Source organism: Coturnix japonica, chromosome 15, assembly GCF_054131305.1.
Source record: "Coturnix japonica strain WE chromosome 15, WE-NBRP24, whole genome shotgun sequence".
Lineage (NCBI taxonomy): Eukaryota > Metazoa > Chordata > Aves > Galliformes > Phasianidae > Coturnix > Coturnix japonica.
Window position 1 is genome coordinate 5,829,154 of NC_140677.1, and position 23,483 is coordinate 5,852,636.

General features: G+C 46.4%; 1 protein-coding gene across 25 annotated transcripts in view; it reads left to right on the forward strand.

Moving 5' to 3' along the window:
* Positions 1 to 855: 855 nt before the first annotated feature.
* The window catches only part of MAGI1 (membrane associated guanylate kinase, WW and PDZ domain containing 1), a 284,769-nt gene continuing 262,141 nt past the window's right edge, over positions 856 to 23,483 (forward strand). For 24 of the 25 annotated variants that reach the window (XM_015875201.3, XM_015875203.3, XM_085516258.1 and 21 more), the window contains exon 1: positions 872 to 1,615. In XM_015875201.3, coding sequence (XP_015730687.2) covers positions 1,327 to 1,615 — 289 coding nt within the window. In that variant the 5' untranslated portion in view covers positions 872 to 1,326. Of the gene's footprint in view, positions 1,616 to 23,483 lie in introns of all 25 variants that reach the window. The other variant, XM_085516259.1, reaches the window with a different exon arrangement.

Here is a 23,483-nt window from a genome sequence, read left to right on the forward strand (position 1 = left end):
GGGATCTCAGCTGCAGGGAAGCAGTGATGGGGATGCTGAGTATGAGAGAAGGATGGGATCCTCTCTTTCACCTGGGACAGATGGAAGGGCTGGGAAACTGCTGTCACCCCACTTTTGGGGTCTGGGAACCAAGCCCAGCTGAGCTGCAGCCACAGCTGTTGCGTACATCCCCCGGCCTGTTGGCATCACAGATCATTTGGGTACATGCATGGCTGGAGAGATGAGGGCACACGAGAGGGCAGCGCAGGGAACAAGAAGAGGCTTTGCTCCTCAGTGTCACTTCTGAGTTCTGATTAGCACTGAAACAGGGCAGGCACTCACCTGACAACCAAACTCCTTGCTGAACGGGGATCGGTCATGCATTAGGCTGCTCAGAATGTAGCCCGGCTTTCAGGTTTGGAGGTACAGAGTGTGAGTGGGGAGGGACAGCCGGTGCAGGCACACGGACAGTCCCCACTAGAGTTTTTGCACGAGTTCTGGGTAACTTCGAAGAGCTGCGGCTAAAGGTGGCTGGATGGATGCGCACCATTTCTCCCCACCAGAAAGTGCAGATCTGTTCTGCGTGGGAAAAACAAAAGGCGAGAACATCGCTGACATCAGAAATTCGGGCACTTCGGAGCAGACAAGCGGAGAAGCTCGTGCAGTCCTTCCCACCAAAGGCACAGGTGGGCACAGGTGGGCTCCCACTCCGCACCTGCACAACTCGCACGGTCCTCGGCTCATGCTCAGCACCCACCGCCCCCCGGGACCTCCGCGTGCCCGGCTCTCCCGAGGGTCGCTCCGCCTCCACCCGCCCGGAGCCCCGCGCGGCTCGAGCCGGGTTGCGGGGCCGGCCCGTGGGCGGGGAGGCGGGCGGGGGCCGGGGCGGGCCGTGTCAGGGCGCCTGCGCCGGCGGTGCGGAGCGCGGCGGAGCGGGACGGAGCGAAGTGAAACAAAACAAGCGGGGCTTTGTAGCGCCTTAAAGGCGCCGAGTCCGCGCCCGCGGAGACAGAGAGAGAGAGAAAGAGAGCAGAGGGTGGAGGAGAGAAAACAAAGCGGCCCCGCGGCGGCGGAGAGAAGGAGGGCGAGAACGAGCCGGATTTGCTTACTGAGCACTTTTTACATTTTTTACATTTTTTTTTTCTTTTAGTTTTTATTTATTTTTTTTTTTCCCTTAATTATTATTATTATTTTAAAGTCCTTTCCGCGGGCGCGGAGCCATGCGGGCACGGCGTCGGCGGTGATGGCTGTGAGCGGGCGGTGCGGAGAGGTCTATGAGGCAGCGGGTCGGAGCCCCTGCGCACCTGCTTAACCCGCCGCCGCGGGCGCGGAGAACCGCGCAACGCCATGTCGCGGGTCGTCCAGAAGAAGAACCACTGGGCCAGCCGGGTGCGGCAGTGCGCGCTGAGCCGCGGGCCCGGCGGGCAGCTGGGCTTCGTCCTGCTGGGCGGCGCGGAGCACGGCGAGTTCCCCTACGCGGGCGCGGTGGCGGCCGGAGGCGGCGAGCAGTCGCTGTGCGAGGGGGATCTGCTGCTGGAGGTGCAGGGGGTGCGCGTCTCCGGGCTGCCGCGTTACGACGTGCTGGAGGTGATCCGGAGCTGCAAGGAGCCCATCGTGGTGAAAGCCGTCAAACAAGGTGCGAGGGGCCGGGGGGTGTCCGAGCGTGGGAAAGGTGCGGGAAGGGAAAGGTGAACGTTTTCCCTTTGGGCAGTGCAGGCTGAGCGAGGAGCGAGGTTGCTGCCCGTGTCACGCTTGCACACACGCGGGTGCTCACCTTTGCCACGTGCAAGCGTGCCTCCGAGCGCCTGCATCCCTACGGCTCCTCGCGCGTTCCTAGTCTGTGTTAAGTGATTGCGGGGCCGGCATCTGGTATTGGGGCACGGGGTGCTGGGTTCCTCACTCCCACAGTCCCGCATCGCTCCCTGCAGCGATGGTGGATGGAGACTTGGCCAGAAGTGAGCGTGAGCTCCGTGCCTGTGTGGGACCGTCGCTTGTGGGAGGGGGAGTGCTGTCACTCATCCCTTAGGGCTGCTCGTCTCCGGGTTAAGGCCAGTGTAGGGCTGCTGCCCCTTAGGTGAGGGCGCACACAGGTATAGCTCTGTGGCTGGGCCGGGGGCCGGAACAGCAAGAGACCTTTAGAATCCACTTTGTATCCATGTAGACGCTGCAGTGATACAACAGGTCAACGTCAAAAGCGTGGCAACCAACTTGCAGTTTCCAGGGCAGGACTGGAATTCAGCGCCAGGAAACTGCCCGTGTTGCTGCTATGGGATGGGTGGGACGACAGATGGGCACCTGCGATGACAGCTGTGAGGAAGGGAGGAAGGAAGGGCAGGTTCCGTAGGGAGAGTCGTTAGGAGAAAGTTTGTCGTGGTCCAGGCACATCGCAAAGTTTGGGGGTGTGCAGTGGGTGGAGCTGCATGGAAGCGCAGCCATTCATCGGTAATTTGAAACAGGTTACCAATGTGCGGTTACAGTAACATTGGGAACAGACTGCCAGGGGAAGTAGTGGAGTCTCAGTCCATGGAGGTGGTTAAGGGCTGATGTGGTACTTAGGGACGCGTGCAGTGTTGGTGGTGGGTGGATGGTTAGACAGGATGATCTTAGAAGTCTTTTCCAACCTTAGTGATTCTAGGAACATTCACATTGTAGAGATATTCCAGCAAACAGTGCCAAACTCCACCAAACCCAGCTGTCTTTAACGCCTGCTCTCCCTGCTGCTGGGGAACAGAGTGGGTCGGTGCAGGCTGCCCTGACAGGGTGGGGGGGGGAAGCAGGAGGCTGAAGTATGGGGAAACAGGGCAGGTTTTGGTGAACCAGTTGTTGTAGTAGGTGTTAAAATACAGCCTGTGATGTTGCAGTGTGGTTGGTGGGTGAAGGAAGGTGTGCGAGTCCTTCCCAGCAAGCGACCGGTGATTAAACTTTTGGTTGTTTTGGAAACATTCATTAGTCTAAATAGAAACTTGTCTTTGAAACATACCAGAAATGACAGAATTTGATGGTAAACACACCTTGGCTCCAGGATGGTCGAAACGGGAGGAGTTTGTAGGGTGCTGGTTGGGATTTCCTGGAGCTGGGGAGAAAAAAGTTCAAAGCTGTGCCTGGAGTCGGGGCAGGCACTTGAGCCTTGCATCATCCATACCCAGAGGGGAGAGCCAAGCCTGGTTATGGTGATGATGATGATTGATTTTGAATGCTTTATTAGAATGAAATGTAGAATAGAAATATATAGTTTTGTCTTATCATTCATTTTCTTTCTTTCTTTGTGGTTTGGAATCATTCTATGTGCCTCTCAATGAAAACCTGGCATCTGTGTGCTGCTCTGCACTGAGCAGGGAGCTCCCTCGTGGGTCAGGATTCCACGCGTAGGAAAGGAGAGTGTTTGAATTAAAATACATTACTCCTTTGCTGATTAAAAAGCTCATTGTGGGGATGGCAGCTGTCATGCAACAGGAGGCGTGTGGCACTGGAGCAGGCAATGAAGGAATGTGAAGATGAGGGTGTAAGCACACATCTCCTCCTCTTCCCAGTGTGTGGTGCCTGGTCTGCTGGTGCTGCAGCACTAGGGTGATCTTGGCCTGGTAATGTATACATTTTACTGCCTGGTCTATTTCGTATGACATTTACAAGGCTGGAAAAACAGGAAATTTACTATAAATGAGTCAGTCATCTATGAGCACAAACAGAGAAAATAGGTGTTCTGACCTTGCAGTTAGTGGACAACAAGGGACCGGGATGTGAAACTAAGGTCAAATAAGCTGTGCACGTGTTCTGTCGTTAAACTGAGGTTTATAGACTTGCAGGTCCACGTGCAATATTTTCTTTTTCTTTTGTGAGCTGTAAGTTTGAGTAGGTTCCCACAAAGTACAAAAATGGGGAACGTTTATGAATTTGCTTAATTGGAAGAGCAGTATTTCATATTGCTGGCGTGGGATTTCTTGGTCCTTTGCTTATCCTGAGAGAGAGAGAGAGTGAGGAGCTAAGGAACTTCTATGGGGGAGAGAAAGGAAATAAACCTTTGTGCCCTTTTTTGGTGTTATGTTTGAGGGGGAAAAGATACCACTGTAGTGGGTTGTTTTTGGGAAGAGAGAGGAAGAATCTGCTGCTGTGTGTCTTTCAGAGGTGTGAAGGGAAGCTCAGTTAACATGCACTGCTTTTAAGGCTGTTTTCATCTTACATCTGTGCCCCTGTGCTTGCTCAGAGAAATCAGAAGTAAGTGGCAGGGTGCAACACTGGGCACCCTGTGTGGGGGTACGGCAATGTGGACCAACACAGCAGCAGATCATCATACTGTCTTTACGAGGGAAGAATGAAGGCTGTATCTTCATATCTACACATGGCATTTCCTTTAAGGCAAGATGTATGGCTTTTCTTTCTCCCTCTGAGGGGGAGAGATGCGTTTATAGAGCTTTTAAGCTGTGGCCTTTTGTTTTTGTACTCTGGTTGGTGACCTGTGCCAGCTGCTGCCTGAGCCAGGCGCTGGGGCAGGAGATCTGCTGAAGCTCTTGTTCCCATATGCTTATTTTAAAATTGATTTTTTCCATCCTTCATTCAACTCTTTGCTCCTGCAAAAAGTCTTTCTCAGGATCCTAACTCCCTGCATAACCAATGGCTGTGAAATGGTGATGTATTTCCATCAGGTCAGTGCAATTAATGATTCTGGTAGTACTTTGGAGTTGTGCTGGTCCTGTGGACAGGAGGAGCTGTGGCTTTATGTCAGCCATGTTCAGGGTGAGCAGGAGCAGGTGTGGCCCCAGATGGAACTGCTGGCTGTTTACCCTGTGATATGGGCTCCGTTCCTTCCTTTTCAAACATTAACTTGGCCCTGAGGTAAGTCCTCAGGCATGGTTGGATGAGTGAACACTTGCAGCATCAGGTTGGCATTTGCCATAGAAGCAAAGTGTTGAGATCAGTTTCACTCACCAAAGTGAATAAAAACAGCTTCTTCCTAAAAGCTGGTGTGAACAGAGGTTGGGCTTTTTCTTCCTGGAGATGGTTTGTGAGAACAGTGCTTTGAGAACTGAAGTGGATTCAGAGTGAAAGCTCCCACATGCCAAGTGCGGAGATGTTGGTGCATTTTAGATTGGTAAGGTCTGTTTTCAACACTGCCCCTCTGGGATGAGCATCAGACAGGGCCAGTCACTAACGAGATGTAAAATAAAAGAGGACAGATTTTCTCTTTCGCGTCGCATCTCATATATTTTGTTGCAAACCATTAATCTTCTCTCTTTAAAGTGGCACTGCCTTCATCATCTGAAAGATGTCTGCCTGCCTGCTGGAATGCTGCTGCTGGATGGCTGTTGCTGTGCTGACCATAGGGCCCTCTCCTTGTCAGGGTGCAGAAGCTGATGCTGCTGTGGTAGGGCACAGCCGTCCTGCTTCGGGCAATGATTCAGTGCTGCATCCTTGAGTTGGAATTAATACGATCCTTCTAATGGCGTGAAACGGGATTATGTTTTTCACAATGAGGTTAATCTTTCCACTCATTGTGATGGGACTCCGGGCTCCCTCTTTATGGACAGCCAGATCACAGTGCAATTAAATCACAATTAAAGTCTCATTATGAGCAGTATTGCAGTGGTGTTGCAAAATAAGATGTTAACAGCATCCTGTGTGTTGTTTCAGCTTATTTTTTAAGACAGTTACATCTTCTGCACGAGTGAATTACTGAGCTGCTGTTGTGAGATTTAAGGTTCATCTTCTGCGTGTCTTGTTAGAAACTTCAATTTAACCTCTTAACTGCTTTGAAAACCAAACTATCTGTAGCTCATTGTATTGCTGTCCTTGGGATTGTCATCTTGTTGTGGCTCAAGATCCTTCACGAACCTTCTGACCATTGCTGTATCTCTTTGCTGCCCAAGAAATGTCCCCCCTCTTCCTGCAGTGGGTACCAGGCCCTGGAGCAGCAAAATCCTGACCCCCCTGGCTTCATGTTCCTGCAGAGTAGATCTCTAACTCATATAAAACATTGTGTGTGTGTGTGTGTGTGTGTGTGTGTGTGTATATATATATATATTTATTTTTTTCCCTACATGTTAAGTGATCTTTTTACACCAAAGGCACAGGGATGCACCATCCTCCTTGTGTCAGATGAACATCACTTGAGGTACTGCCTGTGGGACAGCAGCAGCAGCTCAGCACTGAGCAGCAGCACTGCCAGGAGTGCAGGAGCAGCTCCTGAAGAACACTGAGGCTTTCTGCTCCATCCGGAGAGCCACAGATGAAATGCATGCCGTGCATTAAGTGCGAGGTGCTCTTCAGGGAGCCGGTGTTGGGAAACAAACCTCAGCCTGGGCTACTGGCCAGGGTTTGTTTTCTGCTGATCTGATGGAGAGCTGTGGCAGAAGCTGCCTAATCCCAGAGCATCTTGGCAGCCTTTACCCTAGGCTGATATGCTGTCAGGCTTGGATTTATTATTATTGTTTTATATGTTTTTTTCATGTCTCTTCCTTCGGACCAGACAGGTGGGCCAGCATCCCTCCTGGCCCCATCAGAATGGTGTGGCTCAGGGGAGCTGGGATGTTTTTATCCATATCCACCCTCCACTTTCCAAAGGTCAGACTCTCCATCCATCCTTCATGCCCTGACATTTCCCGTGGTTTCCAAAGCTGCTGCAGGCTGGAATGATGGCACCATTCTCTTCTAATTCCCGGTTCTGCCTTTGGCATCGTTTGTGCTGAGCTGTTTTATGTTAATAATATACTTTAAACCTACATATATATTTTTAATTGCCCCTAGTGTACCTTTCAGAAGCAATGCAGTTTTTTCTTCAGGTCCTGATGTTTTGGTTACGTTTTTGCAGAGTTGGCTTTTGGCTGAGAACAGTTCCTGTTTTTGTGTCGCAGAGGATTTGTATCATAACTGAAATGAAAACAAACAAACAAACGTTTTTACTGTTTTCATTGAGTGTCCTCTTGAGGCCAAACAACACTGCTTGGTACCTAAATAGCACAAGGTGTCCTCCTGCCTTTGTGAATGGAACAACAAAACCCCCAAAGCAAACAAGGAAGGCTCCCTTGCAGAGTGGAGCAGATGCACTCACAGTTGCAATGCATTTGAATGAGGCATCAGCTTTGCCTGGTTTGCTAATCCTTGTGGAAAGAGTCCATTGTCTTGGACTACACATCTGTAATTTTGGAAGATCAGTGCCTCCTTACAATTAGGTTGGGAAGAGACCAGACTTTTCTTTCTTCATATCCTTCAATCAGGGGAAAACCTCAGCTCTGGGGTTTTTTCCCTTAGTTATTAACAAAAAGCCTTTGAAAGTGAGGCTGCCTAAAATCCTGCCACTCCTTCAACACAAACAAAGCTGTGCAGATATTGTATGCTTTCAAAAAAAACTTTCATGTTCAGCTCCACTTATTGCTGCGGTGAGGATCCTGTGCAGAGCGGATATTAGCCCTAACTGATGACAGACACAGATGCCTTGATTTGTTTTTCTTTATTTTGAGGGTGATGCATAAGCAAAAGATGGGTAAGCAGTCTCCAAACAGGTTAAACTGGAAAGGTAAGAATCCAGGCTTCAGAGTAACTGTGAGAGGATCTTTCTTAAAAATAGTGGGGAGTATGTAAGGAAAAGATGGAGTCCTCCATTCCCAAAGGTGTGTGTGCAGCTCCCAGGTAGTGATGTAGGAGGATCTCGTGGGGGTTGGACTGCCAGAGGAACGGTTCTCTGGTAGTTCACTGGAAGCTGGGGGTGGCTGGAGAGAGGCAGAGGGGACTGCTCAGGTTTTGGTCTCAGGAGAGACTTCCCCATGCTCCCTTCTGGATTTGCTACCACTGCCACAGCTGTCTCCTGCCTCTAAATGGGAGATGGGTGTTGGGAGAGGATCTGCTGTACGGCATCATGTCTTTTAAAAGCAGAGGCATGAAAGCTTTCTGCAGGACTGGAGAAGTGTATTTCCAGCTGATTAGACAGCTCTCCCAGGGCAGTTTGGGCAAAAATCATTTTGTTCTGCTCACCCTAAATGCCTGCATCGATGTAGAATCTGGGATGCAGCATTGCTGTGGGATCCCCGTGAGGATGCGGTGCCTGAAATAGCTTGTGCTGCCCCAGGCTGCTGCTAGAGGACAGCCTGCATGAGGACAGCTGGGGCCATGTGGCACAATGCACCCTAGGCTGGCTGATAGCTGGTGGGCATGGGGTAAATCTGTTCTAGTTGTGTTTGGGGACATGGTTGTCCCCCCCACTGAACATCCTCTGTGTGGTGTTGGAGCTGCAGGGCTCTGGCAGCCTTCGGTGCTGCTCCAGCATTGTCCTCCCTTATCCTCAGGACAAGAGAGGCTGGTTTCATGCACAGCAAAGAGTCAAGTTCTTCTCTGTCTCTGTATGTATTTTTCCTTAAACAATGAAGTGACTAATATAGAATAATGTCTTAATTTGCACTGATCTGTGGTTGAAAGGAATGGCAGCAGTGTGACTGCATTGAGCACGTCCTCTGGCTCTGCTGGGTGAGCAGTCAGGCACTCTGTAGGGGTTATGTTCAAAGTAAATCACAACTTACTTGTTTATTGTAGTGTTGACTGTTTCTTTTAATTTTCTTTGTAATTGAATTGTCTTCTGCCCATATCACAGTAATTTCTGTGTCATGGTTTTATGTGCAAATAGCAGCAGTGTGCAGCTCTTTGTCAACTTATGCATAATCTGTGTGTTCTGTTGGTACCTCCCTGTCCAGTGCAACCTGCTGCTATTAAACCAGACTGCTTCCAAATGGAGACCTGTGCTGAAGAATACTGTCCTACATTTACCATAGCTGGATTCTCTCCCCACTCCTCCCCCTTCTTTTTTTTCCCCACTTATAAATGAAGAAGCGTGGGCTGACTGAGAGTATCAATCACTGACCCAAATTCACATGGAGGTCTTTTGGTCTGAACTTGAAGCACAGCCTGCATCAGTCCTTCCCATAGCTGGAGGCTGTGTTTGCAAGGAGCGAGGCTGCTCAGCCCCATAGCTGCCTGTTGCGGGAGGCACAGCAGGAAAACCCAGACAGGGCGCTGAGGACAGCAGGGCTGTGCTGGTCCAAGGGTTATGTGTAGGGGAAAGTTTTCAGTCTGCACCCAGCCAAGTAGGAGGAGCCTGAGAAAACATTGTGCATCACCTATCAAAATAGTTTGAATTCCTGGGTGAGGCTCCTCGGACATGTGAACTGTGTGTGTTTATATAGATATCTTCACTTTTTTGCACTGTAGCATTCTTATTGTCAAATGCTGCTTTGGTAAGAAGTTCTGGCATCTTTTCTGTCTCTTTTTTTTCTTTCTTTTTAGTGGAAACTTATCCCATGACAGCAGCAGCTCAGGTTGTCAAACAGCCAATGCTGTAAAATTCACAGTAAATGGCAAAACACTGCAGTGGAACAGCTATTTGATGGCATAAAACCACCACTGCAGTGGCTCCAAACAGTTCCCATACCCATTCCCTTCTCATGGGATGCACAAGCAACATCCGATCATGGTAAAAACATTCCTGATCTGCTCCATGCCGTTCATGTGGTGAAGGTGAGTTAGTGATGCCTGGATAAGTCCCTGCAGGAACATGGGGTACGTGTGTTCCTGAGCCCTCAGTAGAGCAGGACCCCGACTCCTTGCCTGGTGCTATGGGGCAGCTGCTGCCATGACCTTCCTTGTTTCCCATGAGTCATTTTGGGTGGGAAAACTGGAGCATTGCTCCAAGGGTTATCTGAGGAAGGTGCCTAGTTCCACCCTGCTGGCAGCTCTCTGTCCCTTAAAAGGCAATGCAGATGTTTGAGCTCCCTCATTCCAAAGGCAGGTGAAAGTTAAACTTTAACAGACGGTGATTGGTTTTGTGAGAGTGGCAGAAGAAATGAAGACCCGGGTCAATTACAGCAATATTTTAAGCCTGGTGGAGTTGGAGGCTGTTCTGCTGGCAGTGCATTCGCCCACAGAGCTGTCCCTGCCTGGAAATGGGACAGGAGAGATGGGCAAGAGGGGCTGTGAAGTCTCAAAGTGACGCCAGATTGTGTGCAGGCCAAATATTGCAAAACTGAGATTTTTATCTGCCAAAGAGATGACCTGGGGATTATCCAAGGTGGCTTTTCCATTTAGTTCTGTTTTCTGCTCCCAGTTTTCCAGTTATTAGTAGAAAACACATCAGGTTTTCCAGGAGCTAAGGCAGCCTTTGTATAATACTGAGCTGGGATAGGATAGCTTGGTTGCGTCATGGGGTAGTAAGCAGTGAGTACGTGAATTTGGATCTGCTGAAGCTGTTACACAGGAGAAAAACCCCAGTGAAAACGAGAGAGCTTAAATTTAAGTGTGTGCTAGCACAGTAAGTAGATCACAGAGGGCTTCTTCTGTCTGTCTGTCTGTCTGTCCATAAAAGGTGCTGAGGCTTGTCTGAACCAGTGTGCAAACTGCTGTTTGTATAAAAGCTGGGCACAGTGTCATCATCTTTGAGAGCTCACTGATGTTCAAAGGTTGTGATGAATTAACCAAACCCTATTTCACATTGCTTTTGTTGGGTACATCTGCTGTCGTGGCAGCTGCCCTGATGGGATGGGATCTTACCCCTGACTGCAAATACAAGTATTTTCCACACTGCATTGACTGGGCAGGGAAGGTTACATCTGCATTCTGCTTTGAGCCTTTTTCCAGAGATTCTGGAACTTTTTTCTAGCCACCTTGAGTACTTAAATGACAAATGGTGTATTGATTGCGGATGGAGGCACAATTCACTGTAACAGGCAACAGCCACATTGTGGGCATTTGTGTACTTACTGTTCTACTTCTGTTGCTCTGATTTTAGGAGATATCAAGCATCTTCCTGGGCACCTCTTCTCTACCAGAGGCTCTTCAGAGCCATCTGGCTACTGCTAAATGCCAATAGCAGTCAGAACAGCAGCACAAATAGTGGGGAACATTCATTGTGTGTCTGATTCCCCCAAATCCCCGGTGCAGGAGAGACCTCACAATTGTTGTGCGTTGTGGTGAATCACCTTTGGAGAATTTTTATCCATGAGAGCATTGTCCCAAGGTCAGACTGAGCACCTGGATGCTCTAAAACGGAGTTCTCCTTCTGATTGCATTTCATGTACTTCAAAGCTTCAGGTGAGGTTTAATTTGTGATGCTTACAGGGAATATATCCAGGTTCCTCATTCTTAGGTAAATGGGAAATATTCATGTGTTGGCACCTGCTCACCAAAGAGCCTGAACCAAAGCGTATAAAATACAGGATGGTGTTTGCAACGCTTTCTTCTGCTCTCAACTCTGCATTTCCTCCTAACAAGTAAAATCAAATGGCAGTGACATTTCAAAGTCTTCCTGAATGGCAAAATTATAAATATTTCTTTTCTAAGGAGACTGAAAGCAGGAGCTGAAGCATCGCATGCAGCTGCTCCAGTAGGAACTTGTTTAACTTGTCCACATCTCTCTTTTGCTGCAGAAGCTCTATTGAAAATGACAAATTGCTTAAAGCAGTTTCCATGTTGGTCTTTAAAAAATTCAGTTTCTTTCCATCCAGAACACGTGGAAGGCATTTGTGCACTTGACTGAATGTTTCTCTATCCTGAGGCTTACACTTAGTGGTTTTTTGCCTTCATGTAATTTTCACACGCAGCTGCTTGGATTTGCTTTCCTCAACTTCCCATTGGATGAGGATTCATTTTACTTTTTCAGTGCCTGAGCTTAGACATGAAAAATCAACTATCTCCCTGCTTAAGTCAATGGGGACCACGGGGAAAAGCAGTGGAAGAGCACTGCAAAGTCTTGGCTTTTTGGACTCCCTGTTCTGAGTGTTATAAATCCATAATTCAGGCTGGAAAAGCTGTGTCTGCAGCCACGTGGCTGTACTGTCCTTTAGAGCAGTGGAGTGCCCTGAGTGGTGTTAACATTTTGCAATATGACAAAAGGTTTTTTGCTTAAATGTTTTCAATTACTTCCGTGCAGCTGATGCTTTACCAGAAGGAGCGTATGTGGGCAGGTGCTGTATGCAAAGCCATAGAGCTGGCGGTAACTGCTGGGAAATTCAGAATTGCTCAATTGAGAAGGTTGTTTTCTCTTAAAGAATGTCACATGTGCACAGCCAACCACCACTGTGATGAACCAAGGTCCATTGGATGCACCTGAGCTGTGATACTGAGGGCACAACCCCATCATCCCTCCTGGCCCAGAGGTGCTGTGCCCTGCGTGGCACTAGGTCGGTATCACCCACTGTTCTGCCTGGGGAAGCCCCATTGCTCAGAAGGGATGCTGGCAGCAGTCAGGAGGCAATCTGAGGACAATCCTGATGCTTTCTATATCTTGAAGGCATGTCATATCCCAGCACTTCTATTTATACCCACTAGTTTTGTAATATATATATTTTAAAATCTGCTATGAGCCCATCATTTTTGACAAGTTTGAGCTGATGTGGTGAAGTGATTTTTGCTAGTTATAATTTTTGCTATGATTTTTGCATTTTGACTTTGTTTTCCTTCTGGTGAGTAGGTTCAGGAAATGAACTGGTTGCTGGAATTCTGTGGCTTGCTTTGCTGTACGATGCATCACTGCCTTTCAGTGAGTTTCCTGTTACAGATTGCTGTGAATACAGCATGTTTTAGACGAGAGCATTAGAAACTGGCACCCACTGGTGAGACAAACCTGTCCCTGAGAGACTGTCCTGGTGTGTTGCACACAGAGGCAGTTTGTGCCCAGAAACACGGAGGTTTTCTGCTCCTTCTTTATGGTGTTTCTTCCTTCCTTTTGTTTTTTCATATAAATTATGCCTTTGGCTCTTCATGTTATGTAAAGAAATGTCTGATCTGTTTCTGAATCCTGATATCAGACATAAAACGTATTTTTTAATGGCTATTAAACCTGTCCTACTGGCTATTGCATCCCATAAAATTAGTGCATCTCAAATACCCCACAGATATGTTGCAAAACCAACTTCTCTCTTCTTGCAACACATTCTGGTCAATTTCTGCTTGTCCAAATTGTGCCAGACCAGGTTGCTGTTGTGTTCCCACAGTCTCATGCCTGTGGTTAATAATTAACCCATTTCTTTAATAACTGCCTCATTTACCATTTTTCCTCCTTGCGCTCCAGTCTCTTCCCAGCAAAATGCTGCAGTTATTGTTCCACTAATGAAGCCTTGCTACTTGCATGTGGGGTGGGGGTGGGGGTGAGTGAGCTCAGTGCTTTTGTTTTAATGATTCAGGACAAGAGTATACACCAAAAGTAGAAGCAAATGCCTTTAAAAGTTTGCCAACCTTTAAGTTTGGCAGGCTGATGTAGGCACCTGGTCATAGCGCCAAACAACTGGAGAAGCTTTGCTTGCATCAACTTCCATTTTGTTTTGGTTTAATTTTTAGCATATATGGGTCTGAATTGAGGTTGAGGCCATCCTTCTGTGCAGAGTTGAGGCAGATGTTCCTGCTTGTCTTTCAAAGGCCACATAAGGCAGTGTTAATCGGTACAATACACTGTTCTTATATTTGGTGGGATTTGTCCCAACGTGTCCAAAGTTTCTGACTCTTTAAAAGCTGTATGAGCAACTGCGTTATTTTGGAACCCTGCGGACAAGGTCTGGTTTAAAACAAAGCCGAGCAGGTAAAAACAGAATATATGTACCTATGGCCAGCAACTGAGCTAGCTGAGATATTCCAGTTCATCTCTGTTGCATCTTCAGGGCTGCAGTCCCATGCCTGGCCTTGGCCACGGCAGGAGCTGCCATTGAGGACTGCGTATCACTAAAGAGAAGAGGCTGAGAGCAGCAATTCCTCATCTGTCTGTGTGATGATACTGCCTTGTGTTTCCCCCCTGTGCTGCTTTTATTTAGGTCAGCTGGCTGTTGCATTTACAAGATGTGTACCTTACGTTCTCATTGTGGATTTCTTTTATTTTGCCATTTTCACTTTCTCTGCCTGGTGTGTTTCTTCATTTGGGTACAAGACGGTTTTAAGTAGAGGGAGGAACTAAACTGTAAAACTTCCATTAACCCTAGAAGGGCATCCCTGCTAACTGAAAATGCTGTGGCTTTAAAGATTACTGCAGCTGTTTTATGAGATTCAGAGCTTTCCTTCAAATGTTCTGAAGTTACACGTGAACCATCGCAGAACTTGCTGTGTGCTTTGTAATGCCAGTAGTGTAAAGTTGGACATACGTGTGAATAACTCTGAAGACTGTGTTAGATAAATGAAGCCACAAAACCTGCGGCACTTGCTCAATAGAGGCTGTTTCTGTCATTTGGGACTGATGTATTTATTCAAAGGATCTAATTTCTAATTCTAGATAACGAGATTTTTAAGTACATAGCAAAGCCTTTGGAAATTAGTAGCTCTAACTAGTCAGATTTTCAATTATATGTAAGGTCAAGGAGTATGTAACAGAAGGTGTTGTATACTGCATGGTAAAAGTCCATCCCTCTGTGGTCAGGGGAAGATCTCTGGATGACTAGAATCTTTTTTGGGAGAAGGCATGTAACGTGTAGTGCCAGTTTGCTATCTTTGGGCTAATGCTTTATTTTTCTTAGATGCTTCTCTGATTCTTTCCGTGGGTACTGAGTTAGCTCTTGGACACACTGCATTGCAGACAGGGGCAGACGTTTAGCAATCAGCCAGTTTGTGATTCTGACTGCTTAGATCCCCTATCAATCAATTAAAGCTCACACTTCTTACAGCCTTTGTGGGTTGGGATTGAAGTGTTCCTGCTTTTAACTCATAGTTTTCCAAAGCGTTGGCTTAGGCTGGAAGTTTGCAAAGTTGGAGAGTTGTGTTTCCTTGAGTGTGTGCTCAGGGTTAGGGAAGGTGAACGAGGGTACATGGAGAGTTGCAGGTCGTGAAGTGGAAAAAGTGCCTGACTGAATTTGAGAGCAGGCAAGAACCTGCAATCATCTCCTAAAATTTTAATGCAGTTCCACAGTATCTAATGTACCAAGTTGCTGCAGACAGGAATGGCCTCTGCTTCAGCATTGGTTCTGAGAAAACAGCAAGCGCTCCATGAGCTGCTGAGCATCCTTGCATGAGTCTGCTCCTTTCCTTCAGCTCTTCAGTCTGGGATTTACCCCCTCCCCTCTCGGTGGGGGTTTCTGCCCTGTTTGCAGGCCATTTTGGGAAGGCTTCTGGACAAAGAGGAGCTCTCAAAGGGGAGGCGGCTGAGATGGGAGAAGAATGTGACCCTATGAGCCGTTACTGGTGGTTGCGCTATTTTAAAATCAAACTTAATTTTTAGCTCTTCATAAACAAATCTTTGTGCCAATTTTTTATATAGATCTGAAGTCAGATGTAGTGGTGGCTGCTGTGTGCTCCATGGCTGTTGCAGGGAGCGGTGCCTCATGGAAGGGCAGGCCTTCCAGCTCCTGTGAGTGTGGGGTGATGCCTTCTTTACTTGGTGGTAAACACACGTTAATGGGTCTAGCATGGTATCTCAGGTAATGGACATGATGCGGGCTATTGTGGGAGCTGGTGTCCTTCATCCTGTGGCCCAATGGACTGTGTTTGCTTCACAACTTGTATATTTGACCTGGAAGTGCAGTGTGATAGGGAAGCAGCAAGGATCTCATCCCTCCAGACAGGGTTAGTGATGCTCAGTGTAAGGACATTAAGAGTCTTGTTGGCTTTGACTTGAAAAACCACACACGTTGCTGTGAAAATTCATACTTAGTAACAAGTAAACAAGGAAGAGAGCAGTCTGCCTGACTCAGGAAATTCCCTCCAGACCTCGCGGGGAGGAGGAGTTTTGCATTTTTCTTGTCCCATGTTTATTTTTAGTCTCGCCTCTAACACTGCTGATAGTGCCATCACAGCCCTGCAGATTAAAGTCCCAGCATGGGGTGGAGTTGAAAGAAAGATGTTGCGAAGCAGTCAATACCTCTAGGATTGTGCAGTCATGTCATGCTACGGGCAATTAACTTCGCCCGTTATTTGCCTGCCTGGGTGCAGCTCCATGTCATGGCTGTGTGGAAGCCTTTGATTCCACTGCTCGCCTTTTCTTGGCAGGGGGTGTCTGCAGGGATGGCTGACTTCAAAGTGCCATGTCTATGGTAATAGTTTGGGTGTTACTTCTGTGTGGTGTTGATGAGGACAGGCTAACAGACAGCACCCATCTCTGAGGCCCAACCATTTACCAAGGAGGAGGCTGATTTCTTTTTTCCAGGGCTGGCTGTATTGGTCTGAATCAGCAGAGGTCCTGAAGTATTTGGTCCTGAAGTCATGTCATGGCTGTTGGGTTTTCTGAGTCGGCTTTTCCCAACAGTTAGTCAAAGCCTCCTGAGTTGGCAGCGGGTGTCATCCAGGACTTGAAAACTCTTTGAAACAGCAGTTCCTGTTAGCAGTCGCTGTGCTGACTGCATTATGCTGCAGATATCTCAGAGGAAACATTTTTTTTTTTTTTTTTTAATCAGAAACAGCCGAATCTAAAGAAATTTGTCTTTTGTAGTAGCAGAATCTTTACATGATCTCCCTAAGAGATGCCTGGGAGACTGAGGAGTGTCCCCCTTCCTGGGCAGGACGATGCCCACCACTGGTACTGGAACCAGACCAGGCTGTCCAGCTGCCTACCCGTGGGGAGATGCCCACCCTTGGTGGATGTGATGTAGTCAAAATGAGATAATTTGGAGTGTAAAGAGCTTGTTGATCCTCATCAGTACCATGCCAACCTATGTCTTGATGTATGCTAATGGTTCTTGTGAATCTTCCCCTCTTCTGTGTTAATTTTACTTCTGATTTAGGTAAGAGCAAGTGGGAAGGGTCTGCAGGAGATTCCCACCAGCATGTTGTTTTTATTGGCATTTTTATTAGTGGAAAGAACCAGTTAACAGAGCTGAGAGGAATGAGGAGCTTGTCCTGCTGCTGCCATTTGTTGGGCCAAAATAGGACAGTACTATTGGGCTGGGGAGGAGGCTGAGCTAACACCAGGAATATGAAGGACTTGTTCAAAGACAAGACCAGCTGCTTTGCTCTTTGGGGTTTTTCAGTAGGCTTCTGCCAGATTCAGGTGCTAAAAGAGCAGCCCTTATTGGCAAGCGTCTGCCTGCTGTGATCAGCCTCCTTAGAGCTGAACTCCCTGCAACAAAAAAAAAAAAAAAAAAGCTTTTTTTCAGATGATGGGCTGTTGGGTTGGCTTCAGATTTAAACAAAGCAAAGTCTTTGGGGAGCAGTGCCTGGCAGAGTCTCTCTGTGATAGTGTAGAAAGGTTCTCAGCTAAAATGCAACTAAAGAATAATTTAAAAACACAGCGGTATGAACAGGAGTGGTTATAGAAACCACAGAGATCTGGTTCTGTACTTGGGAGTCGTGGATTAAAGTGTGTTGTTACAAGAAAATCCAGATGACAAGTTTTATTCACTCTGTTATTCATGCAGCGAATACCTCTTCAGGCTCTGCTGAAATATGTCCTTTTCTAGACTTAGAATGAGTAGACAAACACTATATGTTTATACCAAATGCTGGAGGATTTACGGGTAACTACTTTGTGGTTTGAAGAAACAATATGTGCAATGTATTGTAAACAATTCCGTTTTTTATATATTTGGCCTGCATTCAGTCTAAGATTAAAAACAAGAATTTATGGGCTTAAAAAAAGAATCTTTCCAATGCTGAAAGCAAAAAAGAATGATCTATAATGAGGTTTTACAACATCTATTATTTTTAAAGCCATTTTAAAAATTTCCTTAATATATTTTCCATGTAAAAGTATGTTTCTTGCACTTCAAATAGCGTTCAGTCGGTTGCACTTTCCAGCAAGCAGCAAGGGGATTCTAGTGCTTTAACCACACAGCAGCTGCTAATTAAAAATATATAATTCTACCCTGATTAGCTTTTAATGATTCTAATCCCCTTATATTTCCTTATTACCACAGCGTGGTAACCTCAGCCGCCCTCTATTTCATTGTGGAAGCCCGTAAGTAACAAAACTAGTCATTAGGAGCTGATAACTGGCTCCTGAAGGATTGCTTCCCAAACAGGGCAGCACAGATGGAGAAAGACGTGCCGTTCCCACATGTCATGGGGCTCTTTGGAGCTGCCTGCTTTGAGTTTGTTGTTTCTGCTCAGTTGGCATCGTTTCACCAGGGGCAGGCTTGGGTGCTGCGCAGGGAAGCAGAGGGAGACGGTAAATGTGAAGAGTTACAGGCACCAATATTGTGAGTCCTGGTTGGGAACCAGACCCACTGTGTGAGTCCAGTTGTGGGCAAGCAGTGTGTTTTAATCCTGATGGGAGAGAGTTTTCTTCACTGTTACTTTGGTTGTGAGAAGTTTGTCTTCTCTCTCTTCTTCATTTTCTTTTAAATATAAAAAAGTGTTCAACACTGCAAAATACTGCAGTCGCGCTTTTCACTCTTAGGATTGCTTTGCTTTCATCTCGTGCCCACCTGCTTAACTAACTTCACAAGTTTTTCTCAAAATGTTTCATAGCTCTTGATAGCAGGGAATGGCATCTTTCTTCTTCCTGCAGCACCTGGCTGCTTGGGAAATGACACTGTAGGACAGAGCAGCAGTAAATATCTGCTGCTGGAGAGCAGTTTGGAAACCCTGAGTTAGGGCTGCAGCAAGAGGGAAAAAATTACCCAAGAGATGTGAAAAGATGCCACGTCAAATGCGCTGTCAGAGCGCTGCCCTGATCTGGAAGTGCAGCTTTGTGTTGCTCAAAGTTCATCTCTGGCTTGGGGGTTTGGTACTAATGGAAGAGCCAAAAGGCCAGTTTTAATATACGGAGCAGATAATAGAACCTGTCTTGTCAAAAAAAAAGTAAACCTCTCAGAGCATAAAAAAGTGACTGCATCAGAATGTTTGCTAGTGAAATGCCTGGCTGCTCTTTGTCCCAGAGCAGGGTGCAGAGCTTGGCCATGGAGGAGCATGGGGCTGCAGTCCCGCTGCAGCACGTGGCCAACTGCTGCTCTGACAGAAGCTCCAGCATTTGTCATGCTGCCATGAGTTAGTGTGAAAATTGGCTCCGTCTGCCCTGGCCTGGAGATGCTGGCTGCCCTCAGCACTTGGATGGGTCATCTGCAGCGTCGCTGGGTGGGTGGTGGGATCCCATCGTCTCCCTGTGCACCAGGCTTCAGTGTTCTGCCTGGCTGAGCCTCAGAAAGTTCACTTCTGTTTGCAAGCTTTGTGCTGTGGGGGTCATCAGAGTGGGGAAAGAGGTTTGTTTTTTTCTTTTACCTAAATGATGTTATTCTCTTAGATCTTTTTGAATTTATTAGGGTTGACACCAGCTTTTAGTACATTATTTTTATGAGTATACAGTTTATTTAAGATTTCCACACGCACACATTCCTTTCCAGTTTCATTCCACTGCACAGGGACGTTTGCATCCAAGTAAAAGGAAGGTTTTCTGTTTATAGACAGTTGATAGCTATTCATTGGTCTATGTCCGCTAATACAATGCTTGTTATTTTTAAAGCTCTTGCGGTTGGCGAGGAAGTGGTGCTATGGATTAAGCTCCAAGAAATGCAGCTCTGAGGGATGAGCTCTGGTCTGAGTGTTACAGTCAGCTTGTGCTGGGGTAGGAGAGAAAATGTCAGTGACTCGAAACTTCCCTTTAGACACTGTCTGGGCTGTGAGATGGCCCTGCAGTAAAGACAGAGCAATTGAGATTTATGATTCTCTGCAGCAAAGAGGCAACTTGCATTGCTGTGACATCTTGTATCTCAGAAGAAGTTAATCACAGCTTTTTCTGTGTTGCTGGGTTACATTGCTTTGAGAAAAAACAGAAACTGCTATGAGCAGTATGAATAGCTGAAACCACAAGTCCCACTGAGATTACAGCCAGCTCCTCCTAAAGGAAACGGATTCAACCACCAACATAGTTTTTCATTAGATGATTTTTTCTGAGTGAACAAAATACCCCTATTGTGGCATAATTGTTTGGCTATCGGAGATACAGGCTGAGTTGCAACTACATTCCTGCTTTTTGTTGGGTATTTTTATTTTTAAGTTCAACTTGATGAGGAGGGGAAGGCAAAGAGAAGTTTGTCCTTTTATTACATTTTGTACCATGTTGAAGGATAAAGCAGCAGGTTTTAATTTTCAGACTTTCTGTGCTTTCTGGCTCTGCAGGGAGGGGGAGGGAGAGGGAGCAAAGTCTGTCTTGCATTTCTGGACAAATCTAAATCTGATGGACAAAAGTTGAGGGTATCTGATTGAAACTGTTTGTTACTGAGACAGAGTGAGACAAAACCATCTCCCAGGCTGGCTGAGCTAGAATAGTTTGTGCCTCAGGTTCACCGGTTTGAACTGCTAAAAGTATTTACTTGCGGTTAGTGGAGAAGTTAATCTTTTTGTTACAGCAATATGATAACAGCTCAAAAATCAAGCAGAGATGAAAGTAGATGAAAAAGCACCGTGGAAAATCCATGGAAGTGGAGTTAGAACCCACAGAAGTACTTTAAGCATTTAAAGATTTGTGGTACGCTGACCCTTCGAGTAACTCAGAAGCACACCCAATTCTTCAAGATGCACAAAATAACAGCGCTTTCGATAAAACTTAATTAAACAGGAGATGGCTGAGTTTTGCATATTAATGCTTGTCAGCTGGAATTACTTCTGCATCTTAGCTGAAGGCCCTCAATATGCTCGGTCCATTCTTCCCTTAGCCTCGTATTGACTAAGTTTATCGCTCGTCAACAAAAGCTGCTACTGTCTCCTGCAGATGAGCAGGTCGAGAGACAGTGCTTATTTTGGGTTTTAAGAACTGCAGACAGTCGGGAATTTAAAAATGATTTGAAGACTCAGATCTCGGCTGCGTGGTTATTGGAGTGAAGTTATTCAGAAAGTATTAGGCTACCTACCCTCTTGAGTGAGGATTTAAGATGCATCAAACTGGGCTGACACAATCAGTTTTAATCCTGCAAGTTTTGGTTGTGTTCTTGTCCTGGCTCCACACATTAAGGATGTATTTTTTTTTTAATTATGATTGGCCAGTCAGTGTTTCACTGTAGACTTTTCTCATGGGAATCGTCTGGCTGGTTGGGCCGTGACCGCAAAATGTCAGCCAATACAAGGATCGTCCCTCTCCCCCCACTTTATTTCCATCTCTCATCACAAAGGCAGCACCCTGGAATGGTGGTTTTGGCTTGCCGTCTTCTTTCTAGGGAGCTTGTGAACAAAACCCCTTGGACTTGCTGGTGAAGTGCTTGCTAATCTCTGATCTGGGCCAGAAAATTTTCTGGATGAAGTTGTATTTCAGACGTCTTCAAAATGCCTTTGGAAATTACTAAAAAATGAAGGACATGATGAATCAACTGTCGTGATCTTTTGCAAAAGCTGCTGAGCACCTCCTGGATGTTTCCATTGAAACTTTGTGGATTCCTGAGCATGCCCAGCCTTGGGCTTCCCTCAGCCCGGAGGGGTTTCCCTGCTCCAGAGATTTCTGTGGTCACAAATCCCACGTGGATCTGTTTCCTAGGGCTGGCCTTGAATGTGTGCAAGACTTGTGCATCTGCTGTGCTCAAGACGAAACAGATCACATGCAGTCTTGCAGCTGCTCTGTGTGATGGCTGAGAGTCTCCTATCATAGCATCTGGAATGTCACCACTTCTGAAGCTCTCTGTAGCCTCCTTCCTTATTATCATACTCCTCCAACCCTCTGCTTTGCAGTGGTCCCAACCGCTCTGCTTGCTCAGCAGCCTTGCAGCTCCTCCTCCAAACCTCCACCGCAGCCCTCCTTCATCCCTCACCTGTTCTCATTTAAAGCCTCTTTTGTGGCACAATCTCATTAGGGATACAGAGTGGTAGGCACTCTTAAAATAAATAATGTCTAATCATCACTCTGAATGTAAATACTTTCATTTATCTGGCCTACCCACAATATTTTATGAACCATCTAAACTCACTTAGGCTGCAGCCAAAGTTTCAATTGTGGAACCTGATAAACCAGTATGTTCTGCAAAACTCTTTTGATAGGAGGAAGATGCTTGAAGTGCTCCTGTGCGCTCACACAGAGAGCTGGGTTGGTGAGGAGCCGAGCCCTGGCGTGGTTACACAAAAGGTGAAAATCCACAAAGGATGGAAGCCATCCAGAGATGACATACAGCTCAAAGAGGATTCGAATCTAATTAAAGGAATCTATCATAAGGAAATGAGTATGTTTGAGTTGTATTCAACAAGGAGAAGAGCACACGGAACTGATACGACTAAACTCTGTCTGAATCGCAGAGGAAATTAATATAGAAAGAAGTTGATTAAAACTGTGAAAAAGCAGCAAATTTAGAACTTCATTTAAAAAAAAAAAAGAGAGAAATAGTGTTGCCATAAGCAAAGGCAGATTGGTGAAAATCAATAACAATAAACAAAAAAGAATTAAAAGTGAATAGCTATGAAAAGAATTGCAAACTCAATGATCTCTAAGGTCCCTTCCAACCTGCACGAGGCTATTACTATTACTATTACTATTACTATTACTATTACTATTACTATTACTATTACTATTACTATTACTATTACTATTACTATTACTATTACTATTACTATTACTAAACAATACGACCCAAAATGCAGCTGAGGGCCTGCTGGGATTTTGGACACTTGTTGCTGGTGTGCAGTTCAGATGCAGCCAGGCTCGTCTGGAGTGGGAAAGCCGGGTGGCAGCATGAAGCAGAACGAACAGGCGAGTGGTGTCCCAAGGCTGGGGTGAGACAGTGGGGCTCATTGCCATCCCTGTGCTTGTAACAGAAACAAAGCGGGTGTTTATATAAAATAGAGCTCAATGGTGCAGAAATGATAATGCCTCCAACGTTTGAGTTTGCTGACTTCTGGGCTTTGTTATGGCTTGGAGAAGTCGGTCTGATTTATTTGTTTTTGTTAGTGTAATTGCGTGAGTGTGCGTGGTGTTGGTGGGGTGTTAACCGTTGCAAAGCAAGCAGTTTTACTCCTCTCTCAATCAGTATTTAAATAGGGGGATTTGCATAATGTTTATTCATCTTTATGGGTTTCCAGGCGGGAGATTTAAACCTTTTGTGCTTTGAGATGCAAACTGATCCCCCTGTATCGGCACAAGATCACACTTCTCTGAATCGGTGATGGCAGCCACATACCAAAGCCGGGGCAAATCCGGAGGCAGGAGCTCAGGGATTAACTTGGAAAACTCCTGGGACACAGCTGTGTGCCAGGCAGCACCCACACCTCCCATCACCCCACGGCCTTAGGAAGCATATGGGCCAGGCTGTTTGCCTTGATAAGGAAATGTCAGCGCTACCGTATGCAAATGTGTGTGTATTTTATTTGTCTTTACAAATCTTAAACAGCCCCATATCTAGTATCTCTCTATTACTCCTTGGGAGCCACCTTCAGTTCGCTGTGCAGTTTGCTAAGCTGCAGGTAAGCAGGATGCAAGCACACAGGGGAACAAGATGGGGTTCAATGTGCATTGCTCTGTATGGCATCAGCTGTGCCAGATGTTTCAGGGAGGAAGAGGGCCTGATTTATTTCTTATTTTTTGCCTTGGAAATACAGATTTTCTGTCATCAAGTAATGATGCCAACGCTTGCTATATCTGGAATGTTCCTTGACTGCAGGTAACCTAGAACTTGTTCACCAGAGCTGTGGTTTTTCATTGCCATCCATCTTTA